Source organism: Ailuropoda melanoleuca, chromosome 7 (genome assembly GCF_002007445.2).
Source record: "Ailuropoda melanoleuca isolate Jingjing chromosome 7, ASM200744v2, whole genome shotgun sequence".
Classification (NCBI taxonomy): Eukaryota; Metazoa; Chordata; class Mammalia; order Carnivora; family Ursidae; genus Ailuropoda; species Ailuropoda melanoleuca.
The window spans coordinates 45,811,463-45,831,546 of record NC_048224.1 but is presented as its reverse complement, the minus strand read 5'-3'; the positions used below and the strand labels follow the sequence as shown (position 1 = coordinate 45,831,546).

Below are 20,084 nucleotides of genomic sequence, written 5' to 3'. Positions count from 1 at the left end.
CTCCAGTACAGTCTGTGCTATTATGGGCCTGCTCACAGAATGGGAGTTCTAGTGTCTTCATGATACGACATTTGGGTAACATGCATACCAGTCCTTGTTTTTGCTCAGCAAAATAGCCATGTCTATTAAAATGCACCTTTAGAAATTTTCATTTTCATTTTTAGTTTTAGTTTCATTCTAGGTCTGTGCATTATCATCATTTTCTTTCTTTCTTTTTTTTAATAAAGATTTTTATTTATTCGACAGAGATAGAGACAGCCAGGGAGAGAGGGAACACAAGCAGGGGGAGTGGGAGAGGAAGAAGCAGGCTCATAGCGGAAGAGCCTGATGTGGGGCTCGATCCTGTAACGCCAGGATCACGCCCTGAGCTGAAGGCAGACGCTTAACCGCCGTGCCACCCAGGCGCCCCTATCATCATTTTCTAAATCCACAGAGAAGAGCTCAGGCTTCTTCCATGAAGCACTCATCCCCACTTGCTGGAATGTAGATTGTCTCACAAGCCCCAGCGACAGAGAAGGCTCAGACACAGCCACATGTACTCGCTGCCCTGCTGAGACAGAATGACAGCCAGGAGCTGGAAGACGGGTGTCTGGCCCAATCATGATTTTGACAAAAGAGTTGGGTTGGCCAGGGTTTAACTTTTGCACGATTGACACTTGGGTCCAGTGTCCTTTGTGGTGGGGCTGTCCTGGGCCTTACAGGGTGCTTAGTGGTATCCCTGACCGCTGCCCACTAGAAGCCAGCAGCGCCCCCTCCAGCGTGACACTCAAAGATGTCCCTTGGAGGGGGGGCAACGTGGCTGCCACTTGGGACACAGTGGATTAGATGGTTCAAATGTTGGCTAATTCTAGGACTATGGGCTGAGAGCTCACCCTCTTACACACACACACACACACGCACACACGNCTTGGGACACAGTGGATTAGATGGTTCAAATGTTGGCTAATTCTAGGACTATGGGCTGAGAGCTCACCCTCTGACACACACACACACACACACACACGCACGCACACACACGCGCGTGCACAGGTCTCTGTTCCCTGGATAGGATCATTCCCATTTGAATGCTGCAGTCCTCTGCGTCCTGTTTGCTTACAAAGGGCCTCCCAGCCAAGCACTCCCTCATGTGCTCCCGGCCCGCACCCACTCAGCGCCGAAGCCTGGAGAAGGCTGAACGGGTGGCAGGCGGTGATGTCAGTGTGCTGTAGCCTCCCCCACCAGGATCTCTGCGCAATCCCCTCCAGCCCCTGCTGGCCGCTCAGGTGGGCACCGCAGACAGCGTCCGCAGCTCTAACTGCTGCAGCCCTGCGCTCTACATGGATGGCTTTGTTTCAGGCTCTGAACACAACCTCAGGCCACAGCTCCTGCCAGCCCACTCCTCTGCTCACGTGCTTCTGTCCTTTGCCCCTGACAGCTGGGGCTTGCCATGCCAAGTGGGCTTCTGCAGCTCCTCATGGTAAAATGGTGCGATTGGGCAACAGATGGAATAGTCCGTTGGGTAGAAAATTCATATCTCTGTCTTTTCGGTTTTTTCTCTTTCTTAGCTTTGCTTTCTTCCCATTTTCAGCTGGGAGAGTAGACAGCCAAGGTATCCCATATCTTCATGTTTCTAGGTGGTTTTATTCTTGACAAAATGTGTCCTCGCCGTTTTTACATGGTAGACCGAAAACTCTGAGATCTGGAGAGAGGACGTGATTGTCGGGCATCACACAGCTATAGCCATGTGTAAAGACCGTCTTTCAAAGGTTCTTGCTGGTTAAAGCCAAAGAAGAAAGCAGACCCAGAAACAAGTATAAGAAAAGATACTAAGGACTAACATACAGTTACACAGAGTGAACAACCNGTCACACAGCTATAGCCATGTGTAAAGACCGTCTTTCAAAGGTTCTTGGGAAAGCAGACCCAGAAACAAGTATAAGAAAAGATACTAAGGACTAACATACAGTTACACAGAGTGAACAACCAGAGCTGTGAGAAAGCAATGACAACACTTCTTTTTAAAAGCTTTTATTTATTTATTTGAGAGAGAGAGAGAGCAGAGGGGGTAGGGATGCAGGGAGGAGGGCAGACAGAGTGGGAGAAGCAGGCTCCCCACTGAGCAGGGAGCCCGATGTAGGGCTCGAACCCAGGACCTTGAGATCACGACCTGAGCCCAAGGCAGATGCTTAACCAGTTGAGCCACCCAGGCGCCCCCAACTAACACTTTTTGAGAGAAATACATTCAGGAAATGACTTTTGAGGACCTGAGCTCAGCTGGGTACTGAAAAATCAATAGGACTTGGTCTGGGCCGTGGAGACAGTGCACAGAGACGCTCCCAGCAGGGACTAAGGGACTAAGTGGACAGGATCAGTGTCAGCATTTATCATTGTCATTAGCCTGATCATCATGGAGGCCATTTATTGAGCACTTAATAAATGGCAAGCACTGGGTGGGACATTTCACATAAATTATGTCAGTGCATTCTCACTCGAGATGCTACCGCTCACCGCATTTTATGGACGGGGGAAGGGAGACATAGGGACGGTCAGTGACTTGCCTGAAATGATAACTGCTTATAACTGATGGAACCTGGATTCAGAGCTGCCTTTCAATGTTGAGGAAGATAAGCTCTTCTAGAATAAGCGGGGTGGGGGGCATAAGCCAAGCAATGCACTAACCTAATAAGTAGAAAATGAGGAGAGACTACAAACTTGTAAGTATCCAAAGGCTAAGCATGTCCCGTGGTCTCTCTTCTCTCCTCCCCACAAAGAGCCTCTGCCCCGGCTCTCCCTTAGTGGTAAATATTTCTCTGACACAGCACCAGGGTTCTATGCTACCAACCCCGCACAAAAGAAGAGGGGGGCAAGACCCCACCTGATCCCTTGGCCTTTAGTTTCCCCCCTGAACACCAGGGAACCTTGAGGCTCCAAATCTTCCACAGTGAATTCTCTGTTCTCGGGTGCTCCTGTCTCCACATCCCTTCGCGGTCATGTGGGACTCTGGTTCTGCCTCCATTCATTTCATTCGTTCTTCAAACACGTTTGCCCGGAACAGCTATGATGTGACAAGTGCCAAGGCAGACGCATCGAAGCCCGTCCTCTGTTCTGCCCATGAAGAGGCTGCATCTTTACGAGGCTAAGCCTTGGTCCATGCTCATGCGATGCGAGATTGGCAAAGCGGGACTGTGAGCCCAGGTCTCCAGAGATCCCATGCTCTTCACCAGAAATGATCCTGGTTTTTGTAAATCTTACCACACTCGACTGATGTAATATTATGAAAATGTGTTAATGGCATTTTTTTTCTGTGTCTTTCTCTTCCTTTTATTTTATTTATTTTTTCTGCTCTCTTTCCTGTCTCCTTTTCTTTCTTGTTCTTTCTTTCTTCCTTTTTCTCTCTCTTTTTTTTTTTTTTTTATTCTTTCTCCTCAGGACTCCACAGAATGGAGCAAGAATGAGAGGAAAAAGGCCGGCAGAAAAGCATGAACTGGAGGTTTGTTGAGCTTCTCTACTTCCTGTTTGTATGGGGCCGTATCTCAGTGCAGCCCTCCCACCAGGAACCAGCTGGGACAGACCAACATGTCTCCAAGGAATTTGATTGGCTTATTTCAGACAGGGGGCCTTTCCACCACTCCAGGAGCTACCTATCCTTTGTGGAAAGACACCGTCAAGGATTTACAACCAGATATAAAATATACAGGTAAGACCTGGGTTAAGCTTGTCCTCGCCTTCTGTGCCTTTCATTCATAGAGTGCTGTTGGGGGTCAGGCGTGGGGATGGGTCTCGCTGTATGGAGGAACATCGGAGCCGAGGGATCATAAGCCTTCAGGAGGCTGTTATTCGTTGTTTCACCTTGTTTTTGTACTTTGCACAAGAGATGAACAATGACAGGTGCAAGAGCAAAGAGCTGATGCTTACTGAGTACTGACTGTGAACCAGGGATGGATGGTGCTTACTACTTGGCCTACGCTTTCTCATTTAAGTCTTTGTCATAATCATCGGAGGTAGATTCTAATTGTTCTCTCCGTTTTACGCACGAAGTCACTGATCCTCAGCTAGGTGCAATGACTGGCCCGAAGTCCCACAGGCAGTACGCAATAGGCCTGGGGTTCAGACCCCATTTTATCTGCATCCACAGTCACAGAATTTTTAATCAACCACATCAGATATAGGTAGTGTTGTTGACAAATGCTGTTAAGGTACCAACTTCCTATCCAAACATATGCACACATCTGGAAACAGGTAGGGATACTCAATGAACAACCTTTTCTCAAGCAGGTTCTTGGCCTGTTGGAATGCTAGTCACCCAAAAAGGACTTAGCCCAAGTTTTTTCCTCTTTGAAACCGTCTTAGATTCTCCCCATTCTACTTTTTCACTCTCTCTTTGATAATCTCCCAGCTCTCTACACTTATATCTCTTTAGTTTTAAACCATCTGAAGTTAGAGTGCATTTTTGTGTTTCTTTCTCATGGAATTAGAAACCCATTGAGGGCAGGACTTATATGCACTTCATTTCTGCATCCCTTGAGTGATTTTTGTTCTATCGTGTACCAGAAGCACACAATTAATGTTGGGGACTTAAATGAGTTGAGGAATGCAAGAAACTCTCTAGAGGTGTAGTCTTTGTTTTAAGGTCAAGGGTATGCCCTCAACCTTCTGGGCCCGTTAGAATGGGAGAACCAGGAAACATGGTGGAGGAAAGGACCCTGACCTGCATCTGGGAAGGCATGCATTTAGGTCGTAAGTCTTCTATATATTTGTTATGATGACGGGCATGTCTCCCTTGCACATTTTGTGGCATCGTAGACTGGGGATGTGACTTTATGCTGAGTATTCAAATCCTACTTTGAATAGTGGCTGAAGTTGTGCAAGTTTCCTTCTATGAAAGAGTTCACATATGAGCCTTGAAGGGTGCCGAGTGATCAGAGAGTTACTGGGGGAAGGTTCTCTGGGCATGATGGAAAGCAGGAATACAAGTGAGCATGGATATGGGGCGTGCAGGAAAGGGGGAAGGAGGGCAAGGGTGAAAAATAAGGAGTGTTTCTTTCAAAAGAAAATGTCAGAATTTTAAAACATATTTATTGATTCAGAAGACCAGTCCTTGGGAGAACTATTCCTAAATCATTTAAGAACGATAGTTATCAACTTCATTTCGAAGCTGGATCCTCAGCGTAATTTCTGGGGTAATGCAGCCATGCTCTTTGTGAAAATGCATAAACCAAACGTGGGCACTCCCTCATGACTCGGCAGAACACACTGGTCTCTGACTTCCCAGGTACCGGGAAAGATGCAGGCCGAGACAGAGGATTTAAGGGAGCAGAACACGTGGTAGAGAACCAGGTATCTTATCCTGTTTGCGTTTTGTCAGACAACGATTACATCTTGGTTTGACACTTTGGCTTTCGCTTCCATGTGAGCCCCTGAGGACACCTTCAAGTTGGACGACAGGGGTTCACATTTCCGTTTTAAAGATCAGAAGATAACTGACTTGAATAAAGTCATGCAGCCGAAAAATGATGGATCCTGGACTGGAAGCAACATCTGACTATAAATCCATAACCACACCGAGGAATATGATAGAACTAAAGGCATCCATTCATTATTTACAAATATTTCTTAGCAACTGCCGCAGGCCTGCCCCTGTGCTAGAACCTGAGGAAACATTGGCTTGAAGATGAGTAGTACTGTGCTAACATGATGGCTGTGCTTGGGTTTAGAAGGGAGCTATCGTGCAAGGTGAATGATTAACATATGTTTGTGATGACTGTTCAAATACCCTAGACTCACATGGATACCCTGTGTAGAACCGCAGACATGGAACAGCCAACAGTGGCTAGCTTTAATTGAGCACTTATCATGGGCCATGAAAGGATGTCATGACTCCTCACAACAACTTCTGTGAGGTGAGCGGTGCCTTGGCATTTTACAGATCAGAAAACCAAGACTTGGAGAGGCTAAATGCATGGCCCCAGCTCGTCCATGTGGTCAAGAATGGAGCTGGGATCCAAACACGGACCTGCCTGACCCCAAGGCCCTCCTTCCAGCCACTGTGTTCCCCCGGGGTGGTGTCCTCACATCGAGTGTTTCCAGGTTCTGGAAGGGCTCTTGCCAACATTTTTCCTCACGACCACTTTGCAAACATTTGGGGTTGGTTTTAGAGAGAGCTAAGAAGGGAAAGGTTATGGATGAGGTCGGGGGCCGGGACATCTGGTTACTAACTCCAGCTTCCTGGGCACCGGTCTTGTGACATTAGGCAAACTCCCTCCCCTCCCAGATCCCACCTTCCTCACCCATCAAATGGTAGCCTTGATATACATCAGTGGTTTTCAGACTACCCTCTCTGAAATCTTGAGGATCGATTACAGAAGTCATAAAAGCCACTGTAGCATGGGAAGACAGGCAAAGTGTGTGTGTGTGTGTGGGGGGTGACCAGGCAGGATCCCCCGGCCTTACACATCACTGACACAAGCGAAGGTCTCACTCTTCTGCTCTCATGTTCTGATGTTCCATATGCTTTCCTTTGGATCCCACTGCTAAAGCAAGTGCTGTCGTCCAACAGGCTGATTTCTAGGATGCTTTCTAGTTCTAAAATTAAGAATAAGATTTAACCAAGGTCACGTGGTTAATTAAATGATGGAGTTCGACCCAGAAGTCAGGCCCTTGGTCATCTAGTTATTCCTTCCTTCCTTTCTTTATTTAATCCCCAAATAATTATTAAGCACCAGCTAGAGGGCCAGCACTGTATTTGGGGCCGATGATACAATGATGAGTAAAAAACATGGTCCCTGCTCTCCTAGGAGAGGCTGACATTAATTAAACACACACACGCACACAAACACATACTAAGTGCTACAAAGAAAAAAGTGCAGGGTAGATGTAATTGGGAGATCATTAATATCATCAACATGGACTTGGAACCTACTACGTGCAAAGATCAGGTGGGGTTCCTATCCTGATCTGCACATGGACACACAAGCAGATAAGGACCCAGAGACGCGTGTGCCTCTCCAGGCCAGGTTCAGACCAGAGCCAGAGCCAACTAGGACATGCTTGTGCGGGCAGTTGTCAAGTGACACTTTGTCCTCATCGCATGCTGCTTTGTTGAAACCTGAACGCATGTCTTCCGGTAGTTTCTAGTGTGTCTTCCTGCGTGCTCGTGTAGACCTAGCACATGAAACACTCGACATGTGCATCATGACAGCAAGGCTTTTCTCCAGGAACGTGCCACGCTGTCTTGTGCTAGACAGGCAGCCTTAAGGAGGTGCCCTAGCCCTCCAGCTGTGGCCAAGTTGCCCACACCCTGCACTCAAGCTGGGCCCCAGGCTGATCTGGGAGCTTCAGAAAGAGTCTGAGGGGAGGTCTCCTCTCCTCACATCAGTGGGTTAAGGCCGTTTCTTTCCTCATGCATATGCACACGGAGGCTGGTTTCAGCTTATAGACTCAGGACGGGGAGTCGGTGCCCCCGGCAAGGAGGGGAATTTTCCCGTTCAATCCCAGCAGAAGCCTTTTCTCAGGTTGCTTCACAAGCCAAGCAACAAGATGTGTACAAGCAGTGGTTTAGGTGCGCGAGGCACATGCTCTGTCATGCCTCAGTCTGAGCTGATGCAGGGAGGCTGGCTGATTTTCTGCATGGTTCTGCCAGAGTCGTTGATCCCGGAGTCAGGGAACCTGGGCGCTGGCCCACCCCTTCTGCCTCCTTCATGCATGCTCTTGCCCCAGATGATGGAATTTTGAAGCTTCTGTGTCGTCATCTGTAAAATGAGCGTCTTAGCCAAGGTGATCTTCAAGGTCCTCACCTTTTCTGAAAAACCTCACCTTTTCTGAAAGACCACGATTCCGTGAAATATTGTCCTCCGAAGGTATTGCTGGGGTAGTGGAGAGGACTGGACCTGGAGTCTGGAGACTCAGGCTAATTGTTTATTTTGGAGTCACTTTCTAGCTTTCTCATCCTGGGCCAATACATTCATGCATCATTCACTCATAGAATTTAGCACCACTCATATGCCGTGAGCTGTGCTATGGTTTGGTCATACGGATATGACCAGGAGTAAACAATGAAGTGCACACACACACACCACACACACACACACACACACCACACGTGCACTCGCAGTAGAGTCCCACCTCCCCCTCCACCAAACTCAGAGTTGAAGGTAGAGGGTAGAAGCAAAACAAAAATCAGTAAGCACACAGTAATCATTGCACAGATAGGAATGTGTAAGGAAGTGCTCAGGTCCTCAGTTTTCTCCTCTGTAGGAAGGGATAATGATGTGGTCCCACCCACCAGGTCAAATGAGGGAAAGTTCACATGAGAATGCTTTGTGCCTTTTAAATGCTCTTCTATCTGCAAATTTTTTTTCATTAAGGTTCTAAATCATCATTCGAATAAAATCATTGATTTTCACTTTCTGCTAAGCCCATACATGCATTAGTCATTAAATACTCACAGCCATTCTGGGAGGGAAATGCTATTATTGTCCATGTTATGAAGAAGAAAACGTAGGCCCCAAGGGGCTAAGCCATTTGTCCAAGTCACACGTCTGAGAAGTGGCTCAGCCGGGAACTAGAAGCCGGTCTCTGAGACCCCACCATGGGAGCCCTTACCTTACGCTGTCATGACTCTCTCTAGTTTTTAGTTACCTGGCTTATCATCAAATGCTGAGAAACTCCCCCTGCCCCTGGGCGAGTTACAACCTCTCTGAGGCTCAGGCTTCTTAGTAGCAAAATGGGGGTCTTATGAAATGCCTTGTGTGCTTGTGGGGAGAAGTAACGTCGCTATTGAACGTTTAGAGCTTGGAATTTTGTGGGACCTGTATAAATCCAAGTTTACCCCTTTACGTCGGATGGCTGATGGCATTCCTAGAAATTATTTTTTCTGTTCTGAAGATAATTTAGAAGTCAGTTCTGTCCCTTAATAGTTGCTATTTAAAAAAAAAAAAAAAAAAAAAAGGTCAGTTTGGTCCAAAGTTGTTTCCTGTCTTTTTGTGTTTTATTTTCTGTTTATTTTTTCCTGACTTTGAGCTCATCAGTAATTGCAAGATGTAGCAATTACATGAGAGGTGGTTTCGTATTGAGTGGTTTTCCCTGCAGGTTGCTGAGCAAGTGGTTTGTGGCTCCTCGTGTGCCTTCCTCTGAGCCCTAAATGAGTGCCTGAAAGTTGAGTGTAAATCAAATCTTGGGAAACCAAGTCTGATTGCCTAACTGTCTTGCATATTTATTTCAGACTTGCATGAATCTCAGTTCTAATCTGATATCCTAATGATTCCTTGATGTATTTCACAAAAATATCCACAGTAGGTTTTGTGGTAAAGCTGCTTGGCGGACTGAATGGGCCGGGGGGTGGGGGGTGGATGGTCTTGTCAAGGTGAATGAGATGCGGTCCTCACCCAGAAATCATTCAAGAGTATCTGTTGGGTACTGAGATTTGCCAGATGCTGGGCACTGGGGAACCAGTAAAGTACAAGGCAGACTGTCCTGCCTTCAAGGAGCTTAGAGACAAGTGGCAGTAAGGGAGAAGTCCACCACTGCTCCCCTCAGGATGCTGGTGGTTGAGCCTGATGCCACCAACCTCCAGATTCCAGAGAGAATCTTAATATCACATGGTGCAAAGGTTATATCTCTATTAGTGTAGGAGAATGCAGTCGAAATCGGCATTGCTTAAAGTTGACTACATGGAACTCTAGTTAAGTGTGATGTTAAAAGATGTTTTCTGGAACGACAACAAAAAAGATCCCATAGTCAAATAAACAGTAACGATGATAAGTGAATTGCTGACACTGAAAGCTTACTCAGTATCCACTGTGAACATACGGTGGATGCATTATTCCAACTGATTGATCTTTCCAACCATTCTGTGTGGTAAGTTTTATTATTTTCTCTGTTTATAGAACTTGTCCAAGGACAAAGAACTGGTTTCTGGGAGAGTGGGGCATGGCATAGGCAAGGAGAGTCCAGAGCCTGTGTGTTTAACCATTGCCTCCCAAATTTTCTATGCATATATATACATATACATAACATATATATTAACAGTACTTATCCAAATCTCTTTGACCACATAACCTCTTATTCTCAGAGGTACTGGAATTCTGGAGAGCAGGTGCAAGGAGTTGCTGGCTCTGCCTGGCTTTGAGCGTATCTCCTTTGGACACCAGCCTGTGTCAAAGCACGCTTAAAGGGACCCTTCGTTAGCTTGGAAAGCTGGCACTTGGCTGAGGAAGCCCCCCTACTCATCGAGCTTTCGCTTTGAACACTTTAGTCTAAGCCTGCTGGATACCGGTTTATGTTTGAGAGGGAAGGAATCAGCAGTTTCAGTTTCCCTGTCACAAATAGTAGCCTTCTCTATTTTTGTTTTGTCTTTCTCTCCCTTCGCATTTCCTAAATTTCTGTTCTACTATTTCTTATTCCTGAGTTTGGCATTCCCTCCTGTTGGATAGGGACAGGGACTTCAACAGAGGCCAGAGCCACAGTCAAGGAGTGAGGTGAGACCTTGATTCACTATTGCAAAGAGCAGCTGCGCTGTAAAATCACCTGCAAAGCTTTTAAGCAATATCAATGCCTTGGTCCTTTCTCTGACAGTTTGATTTAATTGGTCTAGGTTAGAAGGGGGAACCACTGACCTGGGGCAATGATTGCCAATCAGGGGGGATTTTGCTTTCTAAAGGGACATTCAGAAATGTCTGGGGTGGGATTTGGGTTGTCACAATTGGTTGTGGAGGAGGCTGCTACTGGCATTTAATGGAGCGAGGCCGGGGACTGGGGACACTGCTGAACATCCTGCAATGTACAGACAGCTTTCCGCAGCAAAGCGTTATCTGACACACAGTGTCAGTAGTGTGGGGGGTGAGAAATTCTGCTCGAGAGCAAGTATTTTTGGAAAAAAAAGGAAAAAGGGTAGTAAGAAGGATATTAGAATAAATAGTCTTAGGTTTTGGTCTTTGCGAGTCTGACTTGGAATGGTTGCAATATAGGCATCAGTGTAATGGCCAGGCTCCCAAAGAGTCTGGCTGCGGGACCAAAGGGGAAGGGACTTTGCATGTTTTAAGGCATGGCCTCAGACCAGAGTAGAAGTTAATGCATTTAGAAAAGTGAATCAGTTTGTGCTTCCCGCTGCAGAGAGGCAGTACTTAAGGGAAATCAGTTCTCCTCTCCAGAAAAAAAATCTCCATTCCTTCAGGAGATCTGGGAGATCCGGTGGGTTTCTCCTCTGACTACAGAATTCCCTAGGAAGTAAGATGTTTAGGCTCCATTGCCGGGTTCAGCTACACAGGGCCGGAGTCCTTAACAACCAGTTTGCACCAAGTGGGTTAACAGATAACTTTTTCTCCCTTGTAGAGCATGCCCAGTAGGCATGAAAGAAGAGGAGAACGGAACAGTGTCTCAGGTTTACAGTTGTCAGTTCCAGCTGACTTCATTGGTGAGAGCCAATACCCTGTACCCTCCCCCTACATTACCCCTCATTGAACCCAAATTTCTGCTCAAGTTCTCCCGGAATAGAGAGCTGTGGGGAAGGATATACTGCAAACATCTCCTGGGCCACTTAGCATCAATTCAAAGATGATGTTTTGTGTTGATTATTTAAAATTGATCTTCCACTTCCAAGAACGATAGATAGCTTTATTGCTACCAAATTGGTACCTTTGCTCTGTTTGAACTCTTTGCTCTCATGCCATTACGGAACTGACGTCGTGAGCTGCAAACCTTATTCTGCCTCAATCGTGGCCGAGCCATGGTCCAGCTTCAGTCAGGAGCAGGGTGTGAAAATGGGCAGGCTTGCACACCTCCCTCACATGGAGCGACGGACACAAATCCTGGCCACCATTAGGACTGGGGAAATTTGGGAGAAGATGGACAAGTCTTGCAGCTTCAGACTCCATGCGCCAAGAAGGCATCCTAGAAGAAAGGGTATTGAACTCAGTTTTCAGGGAGGAGTAGGAATTTGTGAGGAGACAGTCGGGAGAAAAGCAGCCCAGGCAGACAGAGGTCTGTAGGTCTTTGTGTGTGCGTGCGTATGTTTTTGATGTAGGTCAGAAGGCTGGATAGCAGCTGGGAGGCAATAGTAAAAGAAATGTGGAATGGCAAATTGGTTTCAACCAAACTCAAACTCTAGCTAATTGTCAGAATATTACTAGACCCCTATCTAGAATGGTGTTTTTTCTTTCTTTTGTCTTTACATTTCTTAACCCTAAGTCATGCTTAAATTTATTTTTACATTGACACTTAATATACCTAGAGGTATATAGATATAGATACACGATTGAAATGAAAATTCATGAAAAAATACTTAACCTTATACAAGTGATTTATTTTGATATTTTCTATTCCATTCTAATACTGTCTATTCCTTTCTGATTCATTTATTTTTTAAAAAGATTTTATTTATTTATGTATTAGAGATAGAGTGTGCGCACTAGACCATAGGAGCAGGGGAAGAGGGGCAGAGGGAGAAGCCGACTGACTCCCCGCTGAGCAGGGAGCCCCACGTGGGGCTCCATCCCAGGACCCTGGGATCATGACCTGAGCCAAAGGCAGACGCCCAACTGACTGAGCCACCCAGGCGCCCCTGATTCATTTATTTTTTAAAATGTGGCTCCCTACCAGCCAAAGTGATTTCAGCCTCCACCAATGGAGGGGGACTTCCAGTCTGAAGAACACTGACTTTGGGTCCAAATCGTGGTCATTTCGAGCTCAGAGGACAGCTGTGCTGTTCGCTTCTCGGAGTTGGCCATGGGCTCTGGTTAAGCATGTTAGAACCTGTGCCTTTCCTGATTTGGGCAACAGGAAAATGCTGAAGGGTTTGAAACAGGAGACTGACATGGGCTGATAATGCATTTAGAAATATTGCTCTGGCGGCAGCGGGCAGAATGCGTGGAAGGGAGTAAGAGGGAAGGGTTCAGAAGCGGTGGCAATAATTCAAGGGAGAGGAAGGGAGCGCTGGAGCCAAGACAGAGACAATAAAGATGGAGTTCATTAACTCCCAAGTACAACTCCGTGCCACTGACAGAGCTGCTCTGGACCTACCCATCAGGCAGCTCCCTTCCTGGGCTGCATCCAGGCCTACCTGCCCCAATTCCATTCTTGGCACCCTGTGGCAGGATGCATTTTTTTTTATGTACAATTCGACAGCTGCTGGATACCTTTGTATCCCTTATGAAAGGAACCAGAATACCCAGGCTTCTGCCTCCAGGCAGTTTCTTTATCTCTCAAGGCCTTCCTTCTGGGCATAAGAATTACTGAGTCTCATTAGTGGTGGATTCCCAGGCTGGCTTGGAGGAAAGCTTTGCATCCCTCCCTTTATCTATACCTGGCTTGTTTCTGCAAACCTCTGCAAACCTCCATGGAAACTTCCAGCCCCAAGTCAGTATCTAAGTTTCTGTGAACCTAAGCCAGTCTCTATCTAGGGATAGAGCAATGGGCTGCAAGCCTTAAGACTCACGTAGACCTTTATTTGAATCCTGGCTGTGCCATTTCCCACCTATGAGGTCCTGGGTAGTTACTTAAACTTTTTGGCCTCAACTTCTCCATCTGTGAAATGGGGATACATCCCGTAATTGTTGCAAAGATTTAAGAAGATAACACATGATCGTAGTTAGCACAGAGCAAGTGCTTGAGGACTAGTAGTTAAAATAAATATCTGAAGCACTGTTCCCTGGAAATTCAGCAACAGAGACTCCAAGAGGGTTTGCAGGAGACCTCCAACGACAAGAGGCAAACTCGATCTCAGTGCCCTGTAGGTTAGGTGCCCTAGGGTGGTAGCATTGGTTCCATGTTTAGACTAAGAGGACGCTTGTTAGGAGGAAGGTAAAAAGGAACAGAAAGATTTCTGATGCCCTGAGGCACCTATAGCAGGGATCCAGAGGCCTACACGCTGGCAAGGTGGCCTCAAGACATCAGCGTGCACGGATTCGTGTAAACAGTAGTCCCGTGATTTGCAAGCGTCTCATTTATTAAACAGCCCAGGTGTTGGGAGCCATCTGTGACATCTCATCTTCCAGTTCCCGCTGCTCCGTGCCCTCCAGGTTGTCTTTGATGTGTAATGCTCAGGAGATGTTCGTCCCCCCCAGGCTTGGCTTTTCACCCAAGCACTTTCCAGGCACCAGCGGCATTTCAGAAGGGGGTGTGGTGGGAGTAACTCTCCTGTTTTTCAAACTTTAGGCGTGTGGTTCAGAGAAGGGGCGCAAGGTGCAGCCTCCATCCCTGAGCACACGTGACATCCTCTCTGTGACTCTAACATGACCTCCGGTTTTAGATCACATTTATGGAGGGTGTGGTTTGTGTGAGAAAGAAGGAACTGAGTACCAGTGGTCTGGAAGTCTCTGGTACGGCTGAATGGTTTGGGATTGTCTGATTTGGGAAGGAATTGCTCACCTGTGCACAAAACTGACATGTATTGGTAGAGTCTCTATCTTGCATGAGCCCCTGATGCCAACAAAGCAATACTCATCAGTGCCTTTAGGGGCATGGCAGGCAGCGGGCTGGAGATGGAGGCTATGGCCTCAAATCCCTCCCTCCCAGGAGTGCTGGGGAAGAAGATTAACATGGAGCGCTCCTATAAAGAAGGGTTTCAAGAAGAGGATTTTTTCTTTCTTTTTTTAAGTTGAGATCTGGACAGTAGGCGTTAGGTATAGGAAGGTAGAGTTGTGCGTGCGTGCGTGCATGTGTGTGTGTTGAGGTCATGCCCAGAAAGGGACAGCCTTGTCCTGGGGTCTGCAGTCATTCACTGTGAGGCGCAGGCAGAGAAAATGTTAGCATGCAGGCCAGGGAAGTGGGTCCGGGGTTGGGTCATGGAGCTCGATGTATGTTATAAAGACTTTGCACTTTATTTATCCTGAGATGATGCCTTCCACACTTTCTCATTTCAAGATGCTCTCAGTGATTTTGCTATGGTTCCTGGAGGCCAGGGAAATCCTAATTCTGCTTATTGAGTAGTTAGGTCTGAACAGCTTAATGAAATATTTATGTCCCCAAAAGTTTAGTGGCTGTTTGAAAAACGATGCATATGCAAACCTAAAGAAAAAGCAATAGTTTGATTTTTTATTCCTAAATAACCACAGTGTCTGCTTCTTAAACTTCGAAATCAGATACTGCCACCCTCATTTCCTGTTCCTCATTCACTTTTCTGCAGTACTTTGTAGTTTTACCAAAAAACCCCCGTAACGAAAGTATAACATATGAAAGGGAAGGATGTGTTTTAATGTTGAAACTGTAAACCGCTTCAGGTTGGTAGTTTTTGTGATGCCCAATAAATGTCAAGTATCTCTCATTTCTCTTGAACGTTTGTAATCTCCCCGGTGCCCCGTGAGTTTGCCGGGGTGCTCTGTAGCTTCTCAGCACACAAGTTAGGAACCAGGTCCTAAGGACAGTGGGGAGCTCTTTGGAGGATTTTGCCCAGATGCAGAGCATATCACGTTGTCATCTTAGAAAGGTGACTCTTGGGGACACCTGGGTGGCTCAGTCGCCTAAGCATCTGCCTTCAGCTCAGGTGCAAGATCTCCAGGGTCCTGGGATCAAGCCCCATGTCCAGCTCCCTGCTCAGTGGGAGTCTGCTTCTCCTTCTCCCTCTGCCCCTCCCCCCCGATTGTGCTCTCTTTATCTCAAATAAATAAAATCCTTTTAAAAAAAAAAAAAGGAAAGGTGACTCCTGCTAAAATGGAGAGAATGGATTGATGGAGAAAAGTTGAGAGAGGGTGCAAAATGTATGGCAGGGAAATAGAAGGCTATGGCAGTGCCCCAGGTAAGAGAGGAGAGTGTCTTGGACTAAAATAGCATCAATGAGGATTTGAGATCCATGTATTTTTTAATTTTTATGTTGAAAGAGACAAGAAGTTGCCAAGATAATACAGAGAGGTCTCATGGACCTTTCACCCAGTTTCCCCAAATGGTTACATTTCCTATAACTCTAACATAATATCAAAACCTAGAGATGGATATTGGAACAATGCATGTGTATCATTCTGAGTCATTTTATCACATGTGTGGATTCCTGTAACCACCACCACCATCAAAGACACAGAGCAGTTCCATCATCACAAAAGTCTCTTGTGCTGCCCCTTTATCATCACGCCTTCCCCTTCTCCCCTACCGTCCCTAACCCCCGACAGCTGCCACTTTGTTTCCTGTCTCTATGATTTCATCATTTCAAGAATGTCATATAAATGAAATTATAAATTGCGATACTTTAAGGAGATGGAAGATTCAATATTGGAATTTTAAGGTTGAAAAGCAGGGAAGACTCCAGAAGCAAGGGACGTGGCAAACTCATACCTGAAGTGTTGAGTCACTGGATCTAGGTTAAATAGGAAAAAGAGAAGGGACATATTTTTGACTTGGTCAATTGTGTGGGCAGTGGTGCTTTTCATCAAGATAGGCAGCCTTCGAGGCCAGGACACTTTGGGGTTGTGTATGATTGAAGGTGATGTGTCAGCTCTGCAAATGTTAAACTTAAACTAGCTGTAACATCCAAACGGAGACTTGGTAAGCAGTTGTGTAAATGGTTCTGACCCTTGGATAAAAAACGACGGTATTCAGAGCCATCAGGTTACCGATAGTCATTGTAGGTGGCCCCATAGGGATGTGTTTCCTCAGGGGAGCTTGTTTAACATGCGCAGAGGAAAGATTGAGAAGTTGAGGACTGGCCAGTGCTATAGGAGGAAAGCCAGGGACGTCTGGTACCATGCAAGCTTAAATAAATGAATGTTTTAAGAAGGAAGGTGTGGGTAATCAGGGGCCATGGGTTCTGATGGAGAACATAAAGTAAGAACTGAAAATAGCCTTTTGTGTTTAAAATCTTGACCTTGGCAAGAAATGTTTAAATGTAATGTTGGGGACAGAAGCCAGATTGCAGTGGGTTGAGAAGTAAGTGAGAAGCAAGGAAGCAGACTTTTTTTTTTTTTTTTTAAAGAAGCATAACAAGAAAGGGAGCAGAGATGTGAAATAAAGAGAAGAGCTTTTGTTGTTGTTCTTTGGATTATAAGGGAGGCGACCCTTAAGAAAGGGAGAGGCTAAGACTGAGGGTCTGAGTGGGGTTATTTGTGATGGAGCAGTTCCTGAAGAGGCAGGGAGGGAGGTAAAGCATAGACTGAGGCAAAAGGAGGGGCAGCTTTCAGCTTAAATAGAAAGAAAGAAAGGAAAGAGAGGGTGTGGGTGCAAATCTATTGATTTCACTCAGGATTTGAAAGGACTTCCGATGGCCTCTGTTCTCTTTGTGAAGTAGGATGTGAGACCAATCTCTGAGCAAGAAGGCCTTGGGGAGTGCCAAGAAGAGTTTGTAGTGTTTTGAAATCCTTAGTCTGCAGAGTGGTAGAAGGATCTGATTAAGAAAATATAAAAGTGTCACCAGGAAGTTCTGAGGGCTCTGATAACGTTGCTAACCATCCACTGATAATGACTGTAGTCTGGGCAACCGCGCTATTGTTCTCCATAAGAACTGAACATTCGAGGTAAGAGCAAAGATGGCGGATGTAGGTTCAAATAAGGTAGGGGTTTTCCAAGGGGACAAGATGGAAGAACAGTTGGGTAAAGGAGTTAAGAATAGTGGCCAAAAGTAAACATAGGGATGGATTATTGGATCTAAGTCGATCCAGAAAGAAATGAAGCCAGAAGATGGTGGATAAAAGGAAAGGAGATCCTCACGGGCCCGGAGGTCTTGAAGAGGTAGAGAGCAGGTGTTGGGATGGACGAGTCCAAGACTGGAATGTTTTCACATGATATGTCAGAGTTAGAGGGGCTTTGGGAAATGACACATTCTGGGAGTAACCATGGGTGGAAGAAGGGACTGGAGGAGGGAGGGGTAGAGCTCATTGGGATGGAGTAGGTGAGGGGGCCAAGACGCTGAGGATATTGGCTACTAGTTACACGGAAAGAAGGGAGAACTTGGGGTGAACACACAGTGTGCAAATCAGGTGCTGCAGTGTTCACGGTACAGGAGAGAACAGCTTGTAGTTCGTTACTGAACACAACAAGGAAGAAAGGAAGGCAGAGGACGGGTAGATCATTCAATCTGCAACTGAAGATTTGCATTCGCGGCTTTTTTCTTTCTCCATTAGATATTTGAATAACGATCTATCCTCTCTGAGCCTCAATGTTCTTCTCCTTATTGAGGAATCTAAAATCTTTACAACCCCCACAGAGCTGTAGAGTGAGGCTCAAAAGAGAAAGTGAAAGTAAATGTGCTTTGGTATACCCGGCACCTTCATGTAGACACGGGCCCCATTGTTCCTGTTTACTGGCACCCAGGGACTGACTTTGGATTCCTTCCACTGCTCTGATGGAAGATAGTGCATTGGTACCTAATAATTGCATGTGAGTGGCCCGATTTCAGAGTATCATTTTAGGATAACAAAATGAATGGCAGCTGTAATATTGGAGACGGACCGTTGCATGTCCTATCTTTTAGATGTTCAGAATAAATGTGCGAGAACGGTTGACCCAGACAAATTGACCGATGAAGGATAACTTGTGCTTGAACATAATGAGTTCAATATTCTTTTGATTTATGAAAAGGCACCGGGGCACCCAGGCCTGGGATGCTTGTCAGCAGAAGGGAAACGTAGATCGTATTGCACTGACCATATACACGGAGTCCTCGCTCTTTAACAGCTTCAGCCCAGCCTGGCTTACATCATCATCATCACCATCAACAAGAAGGGGTAGGGCTTCCAACGGGAGAACATTCTGGCAGCAGAACCTCCTTGCCTTTGATGTTGCAAGTTGAGCTGAAATGAATAGGATAATGGGGGAATCCCCTAACAGAGTCCAGTTGGAATTCATTCCAGAGCCAAGAACAACACTGAAAAATAAAAGCACGCACAGACTGGAACTAATAAACTAGTTTGTGATACTGACTATATTAATAACTGCATAACCTCCTAGCCTTATTAAGCCATTTGATCCTCATAGCAATCCTATGTGACAGCTGCTATCTTTAACCCCATTGTACAGATGAGGCAATGGAGGCTCACAGAAGTGTTTTGCCCAAGGTTGCATAGTTGGGCAGGGTCCTTGGCGGGTTGGGAGTGGGGGTCGTGAAAGGAGAGCAGCCCTGGGAACCAAGGAGCTTGTGTTCTGCACAATCATCTTATGACCTGGGAAACTTTCTTTTTTAATCCTTCATAATTCTCATTTCTCCGCCTCCTTGTTCCTTTCCTCTTTGCACTTTTCTTCCTCCGCTGCTTCTTCCGGTTCAAACATACCTTCTATAGGTAATGCTTTAAAGTTCACAAGACATTTTCCCATATGAGGGAAGTAACACCATCCCATTTTGAAGACGAGGCAGCCCAAGCTTGGGGCAGCGAAATGTCTGGGCAGTGTGATCTGCCTGGTAAGTGGTGGAACGTTGACTTGCATGCAAGCCTTCTGACTCATCTTTCAGTGCTCATGGTGACTGGCTCACAGTTGCCTTTTTGTTTGAGGAGCCCCTTCTTTTCTCTGGTACTCAGTTTAGGCGTGTCCTTCATGCTGATTGCAATACTTTTTAAGAGAGAATGGAAGAGCTTTGCAAACATGGAGGACTTTACCTTGTGCTTGCAGAAGGATGCCAGGGGTGGTATTTGAAAGAAGGCGCAAAGAGGCATATGCAGTTCTTACATGGTATGGTTCCATGGGTCCCTTGGCCTTTCAAAGTTCTGCGAAAATTAACTTGCATCAAGTGTCATCCCCGGATCCTGGGAATAAAGTATTTCTTTTTTTTTTTATAATAATTTTTTATTATGTTATGTTAGTCACCATACAGTACATCCCTAGTTTTTGATGTAATGTTCCATGATTCATTACTTGCGTATAAAGTATTTCTTCCAAGATTGTTTTCTTAAAATTAGCAGATCGATGTGGTATCATTAAAAAACAACCAATACACCATCGCTAAGGGCAGAGCTCCTTCTGTCTCTTGTGGATGGAGGATGGTAGAGAGAAGATGCTTAGCTGTATGTATTATGCCGTTCTATTTCAGTCGACTGTATAATTCTTTTCCTTTTTTTGGATCTTATTCTGTTGCTGAGTTCCACCCACCTACTTCTGGAAGACAAGGCCAGGTGAAAGACATCTTCAGATTGCTGAACACCCTCATGTAGATTTTCAGTAGTAACTTGGAAGCCTGTCTGTCCGAGAGAACAGGA

General features: G+C 45.9%; 1 protein-coding gene across 1 annotated transcript in view; it reads left to right on the top strand.

The window, feature by feature from the left end:
* BRINP1 (BMP/retinoic acid inducible neural specific 1) overlaps nucleotides 1-20,084 on the top strand; it is a 187,206-nt gene that overhangs the window by 48,665 nt on the left and 118,457 nt on the right. Inside the window, exon 2 of the mRNA XM_034664395.1 lies at nucleotides 3,409-3,676. Within this exon, the coding sequence (XP_034520286.1) occupies nucleotides 3,459-3,676 (218 nt within the window). The 5' untranslated portion in view covers nucleotides 3,409-3,458. The remainder of the gene's footprint in view (nucleotides 1-3,408; nucleotides 3,677-20,084) is intronic.